At 43.3% G+C, this 18,732-nt stretch overlaps 1 protein-coding gene across 2 annotated transcripts in view; it reads left to right on the top strand.

Annotated features, from left to right (window-relative positions):
- The first annotated feature begins 418 nt into the window (after positions 1-418).
- ITPR1 (inositol 1,4,5-trisphosphate receptor type 1) overlaps positions 419-18,732 on the top strand; it is a 219,650-nt gene continuing 201,336 nt past the window's right edge. The window contains exons 1-2 of one of the 2 annotated variants that reach the window (XM_025207692.1): positions 419-731; positions 14,612-14,719. In XM_025207692.1, the coding sequence (XP_025063477.1) occupies positions 14,628-14,719 (92 nt within the window). In that variant the 5' untranslated portion in view covers positions 419-731; positions 14,612-14,627. The remainder of the gene's footprint in view (positions 732-14,611; positions 14,720-18,732) is intronic. The other variant, XM_014521334.2, reaches the window with a different exon arrangement.

Here is an 18,732-nt window from a genome sequence, read left to right as displayed (position 1 = left end):
GCAGGTAGGACGGGCATCCTCCCGGTGGCGGGGAATGCTCCCCGGGGGATGCTTTGGGCACAGCCCGCTGCCCCTGGTCCTTCTCCTTCCTGGTGCTGGTCCAGCTGCCCTGCTGCAGTGGGGGGCTGGGGCCCTGGCTGCTCGGGCTGGGCTGGGCTGGGCTGCAGGTGCGGGCTGCGCAGGTGGGCGCGCGGACTTGGGCTGGTGGGCTAGGCCCGAGGGCAGGAGACGGGCGGGCGGCCGTGGGCTGAAGCGTCCGGCTCCTCCTGGCAGGACGAGGGGTGTCGAGGGCTACATGTGGGGACACGGAAGGAAAAGCAGGAGTGGGATGACACGGGGTGCGTGTACCGGGGACGCGCGGCTGCTGGCGTGAGCGGAGGAGTGTGAGGAAGTCGCTTGTTTATGTGAGCTGAACTTGCTTCCCGGGCAGAGATGTTGGATTCTTGCGAGTCCCCGTCCACGGATCCGGAGCCCGGGCGAGAGACGTGCCGTGTCCTGGGCAGACGGGATCTGCGGCGGAGGCAGGAGCCGAGCTTGGGGGAGATCCAGCAGTCCCTTTCTCAGCCCAATAAATCACTGCGTTTATATACGGGAAAACCGTTTTAGTTGATTGGGTGGGGGGAAACAAAAAATGCTGCCTGAAGTCAAGTGGTTCTGGATGAAAACGTGCAAGCTACATCCGTCTCAACTCGGCTGTTTCTCCCCCGCCCTGCCTTCAGAAAACAACCCAAGTACATGAGATTTCTTTTTTCAGACCATCTTAAGCTTGAAGGGACTCGGATTTGGGTGAGGCCTGCGCCTCTGCCACGATGGTTTAGGGGGAATGTGTTAGAACTAACTTTTTATAGCTTTTTTTTTTTATGCTTGACACGGAGTTATAGGGATGTTTTGTATTATGTAAACACACGTGAATGCTATTGGAGAACTTGGCTATAGACGATCATATTCTTTAAATGGTCAAATGCTGGGCAGTTGTAACCACGACCCTCAAAAATATCCACCCACAAGTACTAAATATTTAGTGGTTTCCTGGACTACAATAACTAGACTTAAGGAGGGCAGGGAGGGGGTCGGGGAAGAAATCCAGTGCTTCGCAACTCTCTGCTGTTTTGCATCCTGTTGATAAAAGCCTAATTATTTGCTAGCTGCTTTGGACATTTTTGGATTTGGTTGCTTGTTTAAGTCCCGTCCTGTCGTTCCTCTGAACATGTGGAGATATTACATCTGGTGTAATGCAACAGCTTGTGGTCTCCTAGGAGGAAGTAGGGGGGGGGGGACTTTCCTGTATAGTACTAAGTATGTAACAGCCAGTTTAGTGGAACAGTACAGGGTTAGGCCTGGCCCCCTGACACAGACGCACCGTTCTCATGGCTGCATCAAATAATTTTGCCATCCAGTCCCACAGCCTGGGTATGTGCAGTGGGTTGTGCTGTAGGACAAAGTAGCAAATCAGAAAGACAACGGCCTGTGGACTCCAGATGTGACAAACTTCCCTAAAATCTCCCTGCTGGGGCACAGGGAGTCTGCTTTTCATTTGTAAATGGACATGTTGAGATGTGAATTTTGGAGAAATGAAGGCTTTGCTCAGGGCTGTTCGATATCCCCTGTCTTCTTCCAACCCTGGGCATATCTGTTGTGCCTGGACTGTGCTCACAACCTGCCTGCTCCATGCGTCTTACCTGGGGGGGGAATACACTGTGGCCACTATTAGGGGTCCTGGGCCTTTGCAGTAATTGCTGTGTCTCTTGGCTTACTGGAATGCTTCTGGCCCCTCACTGGAGGACTATACTGCCACGGTCTGGGGGTGGTCAAGACATGCCCTTATTGTTTTTGATAAGGCAGCACATAAATTTTCTCTCAACAGGTGTGTGCATGGCATGCCTTCCCCAGAAGCCTATGGCTCAAAGCCCTTAATTCTGCACCCTTCTTGTTTTCTTGCTAAGTCCAGAGTGCAAGGGGTGCAAGATGCATCCTTTGAGATTTAACCTGCCTAGGACAAAAGAAATGCACTTCTGTGGATGATGAAATGGGCATCGTCCATTGTTTTGTTTTAAGCACTGCTTTGCTTGAAACTCATCTCGAGGGGTGGTCAGAGTAAATGGTCATCAAGGACGCTGTTCCTGTGCGCTCAGTGGGTAACAGTGCTGCGTGCTTACGGTGAAGTGCCAGTGGCCTCACACCAGCTGCCTGTCCAATACTGACAATAGCTGCGAGCGCTGCCTTCAGGAGATCTGATATGACACACGGGGCATATTTCTCTGAGCTTCGCTTGTTGTCAAAGGAGATGTGAGCGGAGCGAGTCGGTCAGTGGAAAGCGGCGGTGTGGGCAGGGGTTCTGTATGAGGGTAACTTTGGCATATGCCAAGCAGCAAAGGACAGACTGAGTTGGTGGGGGGGTGCTGGATGAAGTTTAAGAACTGCTTCTTTGTTTTTTCAAAGCAGCCATCAAATAGGGCCCACCTGGGAATCTGACCTTCTGACATGGTCTTTATTGGGTGAATAATCCAGTTTGTTTTTTCTCTTCAATCTGCCATTCCACCGCTGACATTAGACCTGGCCTGTTTACATGAAAGTGTTTTCCATCTGCTGGCAGTGCAGCAGTCGTTAACTCTTGAAATATGGAGCTATTTGGACCCCTTTTATGCTGGTACTCAGGAGGAAGTCAACAAAACAGTGTGATTAGCTTCAGTTTGCCTTTGAAACGTGAGGGAGGAGCCAAAGTGTGGGAAATGGCTTTTTTTTTTTTTTTCTTTCAATAACCAGCTACTCTTACATACGGTCAGGAGAGGGTGGGGAAGAGAGCTCAGAAATAATTAACACCTTGTCAGTTTGCTTCTTCAAGAACTAATGCTGGAGCCAGGCATCTGTTTGGCAAGGTCGTACTGTCCTTGGACAAACCCTATTCAATGGCAATGGTGCATTGAGATCAGCAAGTAGAATAGGCTGTGTTATGAATTGTAGTTATGGTCTGTGGGCAAAAAAACGTGGAGAGTGCTGCCAGAGTTATCTATGCTGCTTTTTTCCCACGATTCTCTCCCATGTCCTGAGGTAGAGTAGATGTATTTGTTGGCAAAGCATGCTGCAGTTGTGTGGGATGGAAAGCGTTCACAGGTATGTCCTGGTAGGGGTTATGCTTCTGAGGGCAGAAGGGATCTGGAGATCCTACGTGAGATGGAGTGACGCTGGGGCTTGTATATTAGATGTGCTAGCGGCTGTTTCTTAGTAATGGGTATGTGGGTGAGAGTGAGGGAAAGCAGCTTATGGAGAGCAGAAGGGCTTATAAGTAGAAAGCAACGGTGCTGATGAATGTTACATAAAATGCTACATTCCCATCATTTTTTTTTTTCTTTTAAATGGGCGTGCTGTTAATTCTGAACATTTTGCAAAGAAGATTTATGAGAAACCAGATTAGAGTCGCACTTGCACGTGCGCATTGTTGTAAAGACCATCCCTGAGAGCAGCAGCCTGGCTTCTCTGGCTGCTGAAAGGAGATGGCAAACTCCTTTGTTTTTACTGATCTGTTAGGCAGAAGTTGGGTCTGTTGTGGTGTGTAATACTGACCAGAGGACGTGGAGGTAAAGAGTGCAGGACCAACTCCTCAAGCAGTCTTTCCAAGCTGCTTGTGTTGCAGTGTAAGTTAACAGTATGTGGGTGGGTGGGTATGTATGTATGTATGTATGTATGTACGTGGGTGCTCCCAATAGTTATAATGGGAGCTAGGGGACTGAGGGCATGCATGCCACAACTGGGATGGGCAGTCTGTGTGGTATGCTGCAGATCGGGGATAGAGCAAGCAACACGGTGGCAGGCAGCGTAGGAAGCGGAAAGTAGAGCGGTAGATGGGGTAGGGAGTACAGGGAAGGAAGCAGAAAGCAGAGTAACAGATCGGGCTGGGAGCAGAAAGCAGAGCAGTAGATGGCGGAGGAGGTAGAGATCAAAGTGGGGAGAACGCGGCGCCAATTTGTGGCGTCTGCCAAAAAGGTTGGCCCTCGTTCACCTGGTTCGTAGTCTTGGCACTGAGGATGATGAGGGCCCAGAACAGTGTGGGAAAGTGTGTACCCGTGTCTTCTGCTGGTGCCGTGCTTGTTCTGCTGCCTCTCCAAGGTTGCCAGGCTACTGGAAGCCCAAACACGCACAGAAAAAAAGGAAGACAACAGAAACAAATACAGGTGCTGTAATTAGAGCTGGAATGAATCTGCAAAATTCAGCTCTGGATTGTGACTCAAAAGTTTCATATTCATATCTGTGGTTTTGGTTTAAGTCATCCAAAGTTGGAGCAGAATTACATTTCCCTGCAGAGCATCACTAAATGGAGACAATGTCTCTGCAAAACTGAGCAGGTTTTCTCTTGTGTGAGAGGAGTGCATGATAGAAAATGGGCTTGAAACTGTGGTTCTAGTTATCTGGCGTACAGCTCTCAGCAACTACAGCCCAGTATGCCGCCACGTTGGAGAAAAGCATTGCAGGAAGTTAAGTGTTTATAGCTCTCGGAGCATTTTTTAGGGAAGAAAGCATCAAAGGAGAGTAAGCTGCTCTGAGAAGCTACAGGGCCAAAGTGAAGAAGCAGCCGGGATTGTGTGCTGCTGCTTCTTCTGCAATAACTCAATACTGTCTCCTTGGGTGCTGCATCCAGGTGATGAGTCCAAAACAATTCTTTCTCTCTCTCCTCTTTTTTTCTGTTTAGACTTGTGAGATGCTGGGAGCGAGAAGAAAGTGATTTTACTTCCCATCCCCCCCATATATTCAGGTAGACAAGTGATTCTCAGCCAGGGTGCCAAGGTACCATGGGGTGCTGTGAGATTCTTTGAAGGGGCCAAAGGAAGGGTGAAGAGATGAGCAGGCTTCGGCTCTCCCTGCCTAGCTGTTTCCCACACACCCTGACTTTCAGACCCCTCTGCTAGGAGGTAATAACTGTAGGTTTTTAAAGTGGGGTGCTGCTCAATTCACAAAGTGGGGGGGTGGGGGGTTGCCTTGAGTCTGAAAACCCCTGCTGTAGAGGAATGCCTCTGAGCTCAAAAATGGCCATTGGCACAAGATTATGCCTCATCTTTTATTTGTCACTGTTTCTGCAAGGGATGCAACAGTGAGTCTTGTAAAATACAAGTGTGGCATGCAGGTCTGGGGATCCGGAAACGTCCCATCCACGGCTTGACAGAAACCTGCGTTTCAGGCGGTTCTGATGACAGCAGCCCTGTTTCCCCCTCCCCTCCCCTGCAGTGGAATCAGTTCAGATCAATCTTTTCAAACTCCCTTTGAACTCAAAGCTGGGTAGCTCTGATCACAAGGCTTGGGGCCTAAGCCTCTAGAGCAGGCTAGTGATTTGTGGTCTAAAGAGTTAATAGCAACCTACTTGCTTTGATTTGAAATAAGTGTTCAGACAGGAAAGGTTAAGTAGGTACTGTTGCTAATGCTCTTTGCAGGCTAAGTTGGTGAAGCATTCTGAACTTTTGCTCAGGCTCAAACTCTCATTCTAGAAAATGACTTTTGTCCAATGGGAGAACGGCACGTACGGGTCGAAACGGGAATAGGAACTAGCATCCGTAAATGAGACCAATTGGTATAGCTATTTTTAGACCAGCCATTCTTGAAGTAGGTTTGCTGGCCACTGGTGGTGTTCATCGCGTTCCAGACAGGTGATGGTAGTGGCTCCTCCTCTACGGCTGTTTCCCACAGCCCAACCTGGATGCCTGCAGTTGCAGCTACAAAGAAGCAGTAAATTAAGTCTTTTTGTTAGAGGCTACTGCACCTGGAAGAGGAGAGAAGACCGAAGAGCTGCTAGCAGGAGAAAGGAGTCCAGAGCATCACTGGAGGGGACCCCATGCCAACTAGAGCCATCCGGCAAGGCCAGATCTCTGCCATGGAGACCAGAGACTCCACAGTGAGGTGCTCTAATGGGGAAAGGAGAAATGGGGAGCAGGATGGGGAAGACTAGGAGATGAGAAATGTGAAAGTATTAAGCAAGCAATGTGGGGGCAGATATCTTCCCATCACCTTGATTCAAGTTACTGCGATTAATTTTAGTAGAAGGACCGTGGTTTAATTTGAATAGTTGTTGTAAATGTAGTGGCTATTGCTTTTGTTCGACAGCTTGTACTGCCTAAGGGAGTAAATGGCCTCTGGATTTGAGGAATGGCAGTGGGGCAGTGCCTGATCTCTGAAGTCCTAGGTTAGCAGTTCCTAATGGGTGGTATGGGTATCACCACTGGTACATAGACAGCCTGTCAGTGGCATGCGTTAACAGATTTATTATAATTATATGACAGATTTGCTGGTGATACTTAAGGTTGTATTGTTTTAAATTGGTGGTGCGCAATCTGTTAGAGTTTGGGAACTGCTGCCCTAGATGTATGGCTATGTAGAGAAGGGCAGGTTAGAAACCATCCCACTTTGTGCTCAACTTTCTCCTTCAGCCAAGCTCCGGGATCTCTTATGAAGTGGTTGCTGTCTTTGCCCATGCGTTTGGTTCTCTTGGCACGTCCTTCTGTACTTCCCTCCTCTCTCCTTCCCTCTAATATTTTAAAATACTCCCGAAGATACTGCACTTGTAGTGGTCTCTTCTCTAGGCTGGCATCTAAGCTGCTCTCTGCATTCAGTGTTAAAATGCTAGCGCTTATCAGCTTTAATAAGTGCTTCTTACTTTTAATGGAATTAGAGATGCTGTCAAGTCATACTTGGCCCTGAACTTTAAAAATGATTTTAAACTTAAGGCTGTCCCTTTTTTAATGGATTCATTTTCTTCAGCTTTCCATCGATGGCACCTGTTACTAAGGCCTGCTAGTTGCATTTCTTAGAGTCACAATTTATATCCAAGCTATAACCTTGTCAAAATGTAACTTCAAGTTAATGCTGTTACTCTGCCATGACTTGCGAGCTTGGCTTTCTATGAGAATAATATCAAATAATCCACGTTGCTGTTGAAAACGCTTTACTTTTACAACCAGGCTGAGCAAACCAAGAAAGCATACAGATTTTATTTGTTGTTGTCGAAGGAAAGAGTTTGCTCATCACCAGTGTTAGCAGGTTGTTGCGGTTCAGGTCAGCGAGCTCACTAACAGTCTTCATTGCTCTCCTCTTTAAAGGGCATCTATTATACTTTCTGATCGCTTTAGCATGTGTGTGATGCCCTTAGTAAAACTGAGAATCGGATCACTTGCTTTGTGGCAAGCTCCCTGAATAGAACATATCTGAATTTCCCCAGTTTGGGCCCTGAAAAATGCCTATCATCTCACGGTGTGAATTTATGTTCCTCTTTCATGAACAGAGTGAAACCAAGATGTTGAATGACAATTTTCTGTGTTTTTTTTTTTTTTTTTTTTTCCCCACCCCCATACAGAGTAAGTACGCAAGTTTTCTTTTTAATGTAGAGAGGAGTGGAAATGAGGTCTTGGATATGGGGCATCAGAACACCTGGGTTCTAGTCTTGGCTCTGCCACTAACCTACTGGGTGACCTTGACCAAGTCGCACGATTGCTCTGTGCCTTCTGTGTCCCTTCAGATCCTTTCTCTTGCCTATTGACTGCAGGTCCTTTTTAGCAAACTCTCCTGTAATACAAATAGTAAGAAGGAAATTAACTTTTCCCTAAGATTACTTTGTGCACTGCTGCTTTGTAACATTCTGCCTTACCGAATGGCAGTACATCTCCAGATAGCAGGCTCCTGGATGTAGAAGGTTAGAGTAGGCGGAAGAAAAGATCATTTGGTAGATAATAATCACACCCTGTAGAGAGAGATTATACACCTTTTTTTTTTTTTTTGACTTGTAAACATTCAAATCTATCAGTATGTCTCTAGAGCTGGCAGCACAAAGCTCTGTCAGGCTGACAACTCTCGAGTCCCTGCCCCTGTTCTTTGAAAGCATTTGTAAGATTACAAGTATAGGTCCTGACTCCTTAGGGTGGCATGTCTGACTTTCCACATAATAAGAATAGTCATACTAGCACTTCTCTGAATGCAAAACATGATAATATCATGGACTTCAGGTTCTCTGAGTCAAAGAACAGGAGCTGACCAAGGATGGGATGACTAGGCTTGTGACAGTGATCCTGATAGTCAAGAGCTCTCTGCTTATACTGTGTTACTCTGAGCTTTGCCCATTTAGCCTTTCTGCTCAGAACATGCATGTGGAAGTAGTGTTTTCTTAACATATTATCAGATACATTTTTGCTAAAGTTAAGTTTGGAGCTTTTGGCAAGGAAGAAGTTTTGAGTTCAGAAAACCTCCCTCGCCCACCTCCCTGCAAAATACCTAAGTGTCAGTCAAGTTTTAATTTAATTCCTCTCCGTTTTTTGGCTGCCTCTAAGCCTAATTCCACTCGGTATTTAATCTCTTTCCCTCGGTGTTTGGGACAGCAACCCTCTCAGAATAAAGATGAGAAATGCCTATTGATATCCATGGCAGTTAGGCACCTAAATGCCTTTTTACCATTCTGCTTGTAAAGGTCTGGTCTCAAATCCATCAAGGTTGATGTCCGCTAGATACCTATATACCTCTGAAACTCTGCCCCTGTGAGTGCTTGCTTGGTCAGAGCTATTGCATTGCTACAGTAAAACTGTACACCTGTTGGCTGACAGGGTGCTCTTAGGGTGCAGGCTGAGATTTAGTGCTACAGCAGTCTGTCATGTTGCCTTTGTTTTCCCAAATGGAAATGCAGCTTTTCCTCTCTTAGAAACTAAGGCAAACACTTCAGCATTTATCTACTTCTGAATAATTTCCATGCAAAGAATAATACAACAAGTAACACTTGAATGCTATAACCAGATCGTAAACCTCTCCAGCATGTTGAGATGCTGTAGAGTATTTCCTTTTTTTTTGTCTTCCTCCTTTTCCTACAAATGTTTCCCCCTCCCTATCTCTTGCTTTCCACATTTCTTCTATGTAAATTCTAGGTCCCACAGGTTCTAGTTTTGCTGGCTTAATATCTAAGCAGTTAAGTACAGGTTAGGATGCATTTTATATACTTGAGCATCTTCTTCGCCACTTAGATTGGTTAACTGCTCTGTGAAGTGCTTCCCCAATATCTACAGTGATGAATATAAAATTGCCATTTTCTAGCTAATTGGGCAATAATGCACATTGAAAGGATCATAATAGTGAAGTGAATGGATCATGAGAATACAAGGCATAGCAAGGAGCTTTTTAGCTCTAAACAAATATCATTAGAGCTGTCTCTGACAAAGGTTAGAGCTCGTTTCTCCAATTGTTGGAAATCAAACCATCACCAGGGTCGCTTATTTCCTCTAATTTATTTTACAAATAGGATTCTGTAGTCATAGGTTAAAGTATTAAAGTCCCACGCTAGGGAAACATGAGACAAAGCATACCTGTGAAAGACATGAGGGGATGTATTACAACACACTACTCCATGCAAAAAGGACAGGGAAACCACAGCATTGCAAACTCCCTGGCAAGGTGAGAATTCAAAGCTGCCCAAAAATATGGTATATTCTTAAAAGGAGAGTAAACTTCCAGCACAGAATTAGGCCTTAGAAGCCGGAGCAAAAATTGGGAAAAGTAGATGTCTCAAATCTTGCGAACTTATTGGACTTCCCTTTTATAATTATAATTTTTTATAGTAGGCATGGCTCCTTTCCTTACCTTTGTGTATGCAGCCCAGCTGTAGTGAGACCTTGTGTACAATGATGCAAGCTTACATTTCCTTAAGCATTTGAAAGCGTTTTATCTCTCTCAGCTCATAAAAGTTTAGATAAATAATTGCAAGTATTCTTGCTCCTGTCAAGAGCCCTGTACATTTATTTATTTATTTATTTATTTATTTATTTATTTTTTTGACAGACCAAAGATCAGTCCCTTAACGTTCACACTGTTTGGAGTAGAGCACACTTGGCTTCTCTTGTGTTATGGACTGGTATTTGCTCACCTACTCGCTATAGGGGGTAGGGGAGGGGCAGGCTGCTGAACTTCCATGAGAACAGAAAGTTCTGTTCAGACTAATTCACTGTCGGGATTTTGTTAGGGCTGGCATTTTCGCGTCCAGTACCTTAAAACAATGATGCTATAGATTTGCAAAATGACCTGCAAACTGGTGGTTTGTGGTTCTCATGGAGCTGAAACGGGTAATTGCATTTGTTTTGTTTTAGGATAGCTTCTCACACAGAGAAGGGGAGCCCCCAAAACCCTTGGGTCTGGCCCAATGAACTCAAGCATTGCAGATAAAAACCTCCTTAGAGACATTGCCTGATTTTTAGCTCCAAAGTTTAGATGTAAAAATGATTAGTTAATACTAATAACAGTAATAAAAATGATGATAAACCTGCTTAAAAATCTTTGACGCTTGTTTTCAGTTTTTAATGGGGGTGTGGGGGGGGGGTGTATAAAGACTTCCATATAATACTCCTGCATTATCTATGCATCCTGCTCTTGGTAAGTTTTTAAAACCTTTTCCTTCATTTCAAAACAAGCATAAGTTTTAGCTCTCGCTTTAAATTTTGTAACCTTAGCAATAAAAGAAAAGGGATCTTTGGACATCTGGGGTCAGTGCTGCACAAATTGCCCTTGTTTGAGTTAAGCCTGCTAAAGTGGGTTCAGAGGAAGTAGGATTTCCCACCCTTCCTGGTCATGTTGACGCCTCTTTTAGCGCTTTTTACAGTCATGTATTACAATTGTGTGACTGCTAGTATGACAGGGTTGCATTTCTCTACTGGTAACTAGTGATTTCACCCGGAAAAAAGCTTTTTGATTTTAATCTTCACGTTAAATACTCATAGGAACCTGTGATCCAAGACCTGGAGACTTAGCTGTAACATGAAGTTATTGAAAGAATTTATATCCTTTGTGATCTTAACCAGAGTCTTGTGACTCTGTGAAATCACTGTTGCAAGTCTGATTCAGCTTAAGGGCAGGAAAAATTTTACTGGGTTTCTTATTCTTTCTTTTCCCTTCTTGTGTGGCATTAATTGATTACTCTTGGCACTTGCATATCTAAAACAAACAAATTGCTAAACAATTGTTATATTTACATACCACAGCTTAATTGCTTTTTCAGCTAAAAAGTGATTACCCTTTTTACTGCTAAAACTGACTACCATTGCAAGTGCAAGGATATTCCTGTCCCTTCAGACATGTTTTAGTAATATGCCTTAACGACTTCTAATATACAGCTTCACTGTCCCAATGGCTAAGATGGGCTCTGTCACTGCTCCTGGACACGGGACTTTCTGACTTGCTGTTGAGCCTTCTCTTGGTCTGTGTGGCCTGGTGCCCGGTCTAAGATCCCTAAAGCCCTACCTGTCTGGCAGGAGAGAGAAGTAAGCTGCTTATGGCTTCTGAAAAACCAATGGTCCTTGGTTTAAAGGGTCTCGAGTCCCCCAGGTTGCACATACCAGCAACCTTTCCTTCCTGCTTTCTTCCCAGTAGAAGCACAGTTTTTAAATACAAAAACAAAATGACCAGTGTATAGGAAGCTTCAGGTTTTTTTGCATTTGACCAGTCCAAAATCTAAGGAGTTCAGGTATAGTTGTGTACCTCTCAATGAAAGGTGGAAAAAGCTTCATTTGCCAGCTGCGGATAACTTCCAACCTTGTTTAATTTTTAAATGTCTAATTGATCAGTAGAATTTTTTTGTGTGTGTGGAAGTAGCTTTTTCAGGGGACAAGCCAAACCATTGCAAACAAACTAATCTGGTGTGGGGAATTTTTGTTCTCGTTACTAAATCTTGGATATGGGAAAGCCTGCAAGGTCATTTTGTCCATTACTCCACCTGTCAGTCCAGCATGAGCGTGGCTATGACCGCTGTTCAGTTGAAGAAATTGTGGAACGAGTGTTTAGGAATAAACATCCATGTGGATGGATGTCAGTAGTGAGGAAGTTTTAATATAGGTTGACAGTGTTCTGTTGCATCTGCTTCAAGTATTTGGTCTTCTGTCCACAGCGATAACCATGGCCTTGTCCTGCACCGCTGAAATGAACGGAAGTAGGATTTGATCCTATATTGAAGCCACAGTTTGTGAAGTCCTTGAGGGGATGTATGGTAAAGCTCCAGTTCATAAAAATGGGACTGTCTCTGGGGTTTTAGCTACCTTTCCCTAATTTATTAGGGACAGAGGTTCCTTTAAAATAAGGAACCTTTCATCTTTAATAATAACTGTGTTGGGGGTCTGTGCAAGGGCTTATGTTAACTGTTAAAATATTGTAACATGTGCCAATTGGCATGTGTCTTAGGCTTCCCGTGCCTAGTAAAACACAAGAAAATTGTTTCTAGACTAGAATAAGTAGGATAGAGAGAGGTTTGCAAGTTGGTGTCCTAACATTAAGCCTGGCTTTGAGCTGGGCTTTTGGGATTTTACTTTTTCATCTTCTGGATGCTGTGCCAAGAAGTCAATAACTTTGACCTGCACATTCTCCAGAGTACAGCAATGGTGAGCATCTGTCGTCTTTTAAAGTAAGACGATACCACAGGCCTCGTCCCTCTAGATAGTTGCCAGTGCGCTGCTGTTGGAGGATATTTCACATCCTGTAATTCTAAAAGGATATGTATACCCAAGCTAGAAAATAAACACTATTGGTTAATTTATTATACTGTATTTGGACTCGCTAGACTTGGCTTTTTTTTATACTTGACGAAATCTCAACTGCAGTACACTAAAGCTTGAAGTTTTTAAATCTCACCAGCTTGAGTCAGGAGCCTAAATCCATATTTAGCTCAGTTTTCTCTAAACTCCTGAACAGCTAAAGTGTGCAGTCAGGAAATGGGAATGATATTTCAACCAAGACTAATGCAGCGACTCTATAAAGGCATTTGCCAGAAAATGCAGAGACTAAAAACATGAAGCCACGTGTTTATCGAGAGAACGGGCTGTGTGTGAATCGGTGTTGCGGAAAGAATTGGAGGCCAGATGCGCAACCCGGTCAGTTTCTGAGGCGCTGAAACTGATTATGCTACTTGGTCTCTAACATTCTCTCTGCTTGATTTGGATTTAAATTGCGGAAATACTTGCAACTTCAAGGTCTGAGCGTGTTGCTAGGTTTAGGGTAAAAATGTGATATAGCATCTCTGCTATATATTTTTAAATAGCGGTTACTTAAATCTCTCCAAAATGTTCCTAATTCTGTCCTTGCTGAGCCCAAACCTTGCTGCACAAGCTTGATCCCTGTTCTTGCAGTAAACAAGTTAATGTTCAATGAAATGGGGATGTTTATCCCACTCACAATGTCAGGGCTGTGCGCTGTAATAAGTATAATTTCTTGCTATTTAATTTTCTCTCCCAATGTAGGACTGCGTTACAGTAACATTTATGTGATGTTGGAGGTGGGGACAGGTTGAAAGCATTTGCATTGCATGTCCTTAAAACCAAGGGCCCAGTCCTAAGCAACTTAACACTGGCAAGGCTCCATTTCGCATGCCTGCATACAGAGCACAGGCACCAGCCTCCAGGGCACATAAATCCAAGCTGTGTTATTACCTTCTGAAGTCAACTACATGGATTGCTGGCTCAGGAATGACCCCACATAAAACTGACTTGGGTACCACCAGAAACCATCAGCCTGGCTTAAAAATGAAAAAGACCTTTTAAAAAACTGAATTTGGGGGTTGATTTTGCTTCCTTTTTTTTTTTTCTTTTTAAGGGTTTGTCTTTTGAAACTTCTTTTTCTGTGACCGTGGGGGTCAGGAACTTGCTTTCATGTTTTGAAAAGACAGCTGAGTCTGACATAATTACATGAGTCTGAGAGCTCTGGCTCTAAGAAAATAAAAGCTTATAGCAGCACTTGGCTTGGGAGAATTGGAAACACTAAGTGACTGTCTCTTCAATGTCATTACATTTGTTTTGGCTTTTTATGGGGCCTGATCTCGCAAGGATTTGACTTTAAGCTTCATGTTTTAAAGTACTTAATTTATTCAGACTTCAGGAAAAACCCAGTGTGACCTTCAGGTGGTTGCGTAGAAAGCCTGCTACTAAACATTAAAAAAAACTTTTCCTACAAGGTCTTCCTTCATACTGGATCTCTCCTAAGATGGTGGTTACTTCTAAATACTGAAAGAGTTGACAAAAGCTACTATAGACTGACCATGTCGTGCATCTTCATTAAAATTCCCATAGTTCTGGTGCACATCCACAGGTGTATGAGTACTTGCAAAATGCAGTGACACCTATTGACTTGGAAATAAGTCTGACCGGGAAGTACCACAGTTGGCTTCTTCAGATAAATCTTTTGCACTTAAACTGTGCTAAAATCCAGAGAGTTTGCTACTTCCCCCTCTTTGCTTTCTCAGTGGGGGAGACGAGTTCATGTGCCCACATGCCTCTTTTTTTAGTAAATGCGTGTGTGGCAGATTACTAGTAAAATGCACCCAAGTCTTTGAGGTAATACAGAGCTCAAGTTGTCTTTGCCCTTAGATCTTTACCTAAGTGTTTCATGCAGCATAGGCTGGAAAATAGTCTTAAGACTTGACAATTTGTCTCAAACTTCCTGACTTCTATACATGAACCTCCAGAGTCAAAAAGTTTTCAGTTGGCTGAATAGTGGATTACACTTCAGTCTAGTTGTCCATGGGGCAGTAATTCTTCTGGATAGTTTCTCAAACTTATTTTTTGCTTGATAATTACTGACTTTTTTTTGTTCTCTTTCCTCTCCTTATCGTCTCCCACCCACTTAGGGCCTCAAAGCCAGAGATGACTGACAAGATGTCGAGTTTCCTTCATATCGGAGATATTTGTTCTCTATATGCAGAGGGCTCAACAAATGGATTTATCAGCACCCTGGGGTAAGAGTGGCTGTTCTCTTGCAGTAAACGATGTCTTTGACTCTGCAGAAACCTGACAAAGCTTGAAGTAGTTGGCCAGAAAAATCAGACTCGGGATATTTTGCTGCTGAAGTAGATACTTGGAGTCTGATTTTTTTTTTCTGGGTATTTTGCTGCACCCAGAAATACTGGGATAGGGTGATGTACTTGGCCATATCTTTTTAACATTGGCCAGAGTAGTAGATCAGAGAGAGAGAAACTACTTGGGAGGCTGGAGGGGATGTGCATTGATATAAATGATTATAATATGTATTGGGCAAAGAATCTGACTTCAGCCAGGAGGGGTATTTGGAATGAGAGATGGCTTATTCTTGGGAAGGAACGGTTACCTTGGCATAACCTGCTGATGGAGTAAGGAAAGCGGCATAGATGACTCGGGGGTAGAAATTTTTGAAGGAAAACACTGAGCTGAAATGCTTATACCACTATTTACTCCCATGCCTGGTTCTGCCTTGTCTTGCAGTACTTCAGGTTTCTCATACGAACATGACGCTCCTCCAACCAAGGTTTTTACTCTTGGCGGTGCCCCAAGAGCGAAGGCAGCAGCCAGGCCTCACTCGCTTGTTATCTTGTGCACTTTTATTTTTATGGTTTGTAGGTGTCTCTTTGTCCCCTTCTGTTGTGACAGCACCAGTCGAAAAAAACCATGCTGCTTCATCAGAGCTGGTGTTAAGCAGCCAATAACTTGGGGCAAATGATCTTTCCCAAGTGCGTGTAATCCTGTTCAGCAGAATCTAACCTTTTAATAAGTGACAAGAATATGTTTCATTCCAGTCCACTGCTGCTTGTTTGGGGGAGATTTCTGAGAACATCAGAGGTTGGTACTGAGCCATTCACTGGTTTGGATGACCCAGCAGTGGAGGCTGGGTGCGGTGTAACAGAACACATCCCTTCCCCCTAAAACAGTCAGGACCCCGAGGGAGAGAAACAGGGAGAGACTGCCATGGCAAGCAGGAAGCTGGGTGAACAGTAAAGTAGCAGCCAGGAGCCTAGGTGGGATTTCTAGGAGGGGATGCATGCGTGTACACATGTATATGCATGCATGCATCCTCTCACTCCTTCCCAGGAGCAGATAGGTCTTGGTGGGTGGGGTTTTTTTTTTTTAGTTTTTCATTGCATACTCTGCAAGTCCTTATGGAAAATGGAGTTCTTGAGCAGGGGACTGGGATAATGTATGGCAAATCTCTTAACATCAACCTGTTTCCCAGTCGCAAGTGGTGTTTAGTGTCTCCAAATGATCTTGTCAGTTTTAGTCCCCTGATTTAGGGTTATGGCTAAGCTTCAAATCTATGTGCAAAGGTCTGAGGATGGTGGGTATCTGAAATAATCCGACTGAGATATGGATTGAAAGACAGAAAAACATATGTAAGAGTAAGTTTTGGGTTGGGAGGGACTTGAAGAGAGAATTAAGTACACACACGCACATTTAGAGAATGCACAATGGAGGGAGGAAAAGGAAGCAGACACTGAAGATGCACCTGATCTATTATAGGAAAGAGAAGAAAATATGGGATGCTGCCAGAAAGGAAAGAAGGTATGATTTTAAAACGAGGGATATAGTAAGTAGGGTCGGTCAAATAGTATTTGGCGAATGTATTTGACAAATTTCCAGGTACTCGTCAAATATGACTCCTTTGCAGTATTCGACCAGCTATATAACTGGCCAAATACTATTTGCTGAATACCGGCAAAAATCATTGAATTACATATTTGACTGGTTTTGTTTTTTTTTTTTTCTTCCTGCTATTAAAGTAAGTTTTTAACAGCAAATAATATTTAAAAATTAAGTAGAAAGTGATGTTGTAATTATACACAAATGCATGATGAACAGTATACAATGGCTGTGGCTTTGGCATTGCTGAGTAGATATTTTCACCCTGGCTAGAAGATGTGGTCCTTGTAGACACTGGATATATAATTTTTCAATCCTTGCCCAGAACACTTTGTACGACAGTCCTAAACACTCTTCAATTGCATTGGTAACATTTAAAGATAATTATACTGTCAAACAACCCTGTATGCTCTAAGCCTGAATTAAGCTAGAAATCCCATTTGCTATGTGAAACATGAAATATATTAGCATTTTAATATCTTTTATAATCAAATTAATTTTGTCCCATAGTTAATTTAGTCTTTGACCTGAAGAACATTAAAGCAACTCAGGAAAGGATCAATGTAATTATACTTTATGACATAAGGCTATCACAACTCTACATGGTACAATGTGTAATGGCTTGTACATATGTTTAATGAAGGATGGGGCAACTAATGATGTTACAAATACTCATGCAATTCTACCCAAGTAAATCTATCATGGAAGACTGTCCCTATTTAATATTCCTGTGATATGATTCTTCACTACTTAATCAGAACTTCCCTCTTGCTTTTTATACAACTTAGTGCTCTGATCATTCTAATTATTGATTAACTTTCTAGAATGATTCAACTTCATCTTTTGAGTTTTATACACGATAAAATTGTCTTGATAATTGTGACTTACCCTGGTAAGTTAGGAAGTCCCCATATTCACAGTTTGATCTTGGCATAAGCTGAATTTATAGCCCCGAGATTAAAGGTATAGGTCTTTTAAGGTAACCCGCATTTGTCACTTAATGTGACATTTATTTTTCTGGCCCTTTATTCAACTGAAACTATTGTGATGTGCCTGTGTTAAATATTTTAGTGGAGCACAGCTGTATGAGGTAAATAGGAAACATCTGTTGAGGAGGAGAGGGGAAAGCAACAGACCCTCAATGTCTGTACATGAACATTTTAGAAGTAGAGAACGGTGGAGCCTACTTAATCTCTGCATCATGTAACTTTCAGTGCACTTCATTATTTTCCATAATTGTCTCAAGGATACTCCCTGCATGTAATCAGCCTCTGCAAGGAACAAGTCTCATATTCTAGAGCTCAAGCTCTCCCACATAATTCTGCATGTGACTGGGTGCCTCAAATCGTTAGGACCTTGGAACTGTGCTTTGTTATCATACGTAGAAGGCCTCTTTGACAGATCAATAAACTTTGCGTTTGAACCGTAACAGTCTAACTTGATACCATCCAATATTTGCCAACTTGTTTCCATTTCTACTCTTCATGAAAAAAAAGTTACTTGGCAAAAATGCAGCTTTTTTTTGCTGTTCGGAATGTTAAATGCATCACGTTGTGAAGTGTGCTGCGGTACGTTTAAAACGTTTCCTTCGTCCTGTGGATTGGACGCACCAACGCGCTCGGAGGTAGTGTGCTCAGTTGGAATTCTCTAATGAAACGTGCAAGTGCAGTTATCCCATTTCGCCCCCCTTTTTTGGTTTAAAAAAAAAAAAGGGGAGGTTATACTGATCTCTTGATACTACCAATCTTCATTGGCTACTCAAAACAAACTAACCTCTTAAGACAGTTTTGAGCTGACCTGACCATTTTTTTTTCCAGTTATTCATGGTTAGCTATCTGGGTTCAAGGTAAAACCACAACTGATTTGATGGTAAGCAAGGATGCATCATCTATGTCTTTCGTGTGCTCTCTCTCCTGGGAGTATTGTCCCTATTTTCATGTAACAAAGATTCTGGCTTTTTTGGACGCTGGTTAATTTGGAGGGGAGGGTAACACTTCGTCTGATACCTTTACGGTAATTGCCCTGGTTTGCTGCCCCTTAATGGGGACTTTTTTGTTAGTTTGTTTTCTTTTCCTTTAAATAATGGTATCTGTCCAAGAGGCAACACTTCTTCTAAGGCCTTCTATAGTGTAACTAGAATATGGGCTGTTCTGTGCACACCTTAAAGAGGGGGACATAAAGAAGATGCAGTGAGCAGGAGGAATGACTTATTTATTGTCCCACCTTTCCAGGAGCATAGTTCGCAGTAAAACTAAAGAACTGGCTGCATGCTACTTAGAAAGATTTGGCATAAATTAGCATCTGGGGATTGTCCTCCATTGAAGTGGCTGGCCAGATTAAGTATCATTAACAACCCGCTTTT

The sequence above is a fragment of the Alligator sinensis genome, unplaced genomic scaffold (genome assembly GCF_000455745.1).
Source record: "Alligator sinensis unplaced genomic scaffold, ASM45574v1 scaffold984_1, whole genome shotgun sequence".
Taxonomy (NCBI): domain Eukaryota; kingdom Metazoa; phylum Chordata; order Crocodylia; family Alligatoridae; genus Alligator; species Alligator sinensis.
Note: the sequence above shows the minus strand (reverse complement) of the source record. Positions and strands in the feature narration are given on the sequence as shown.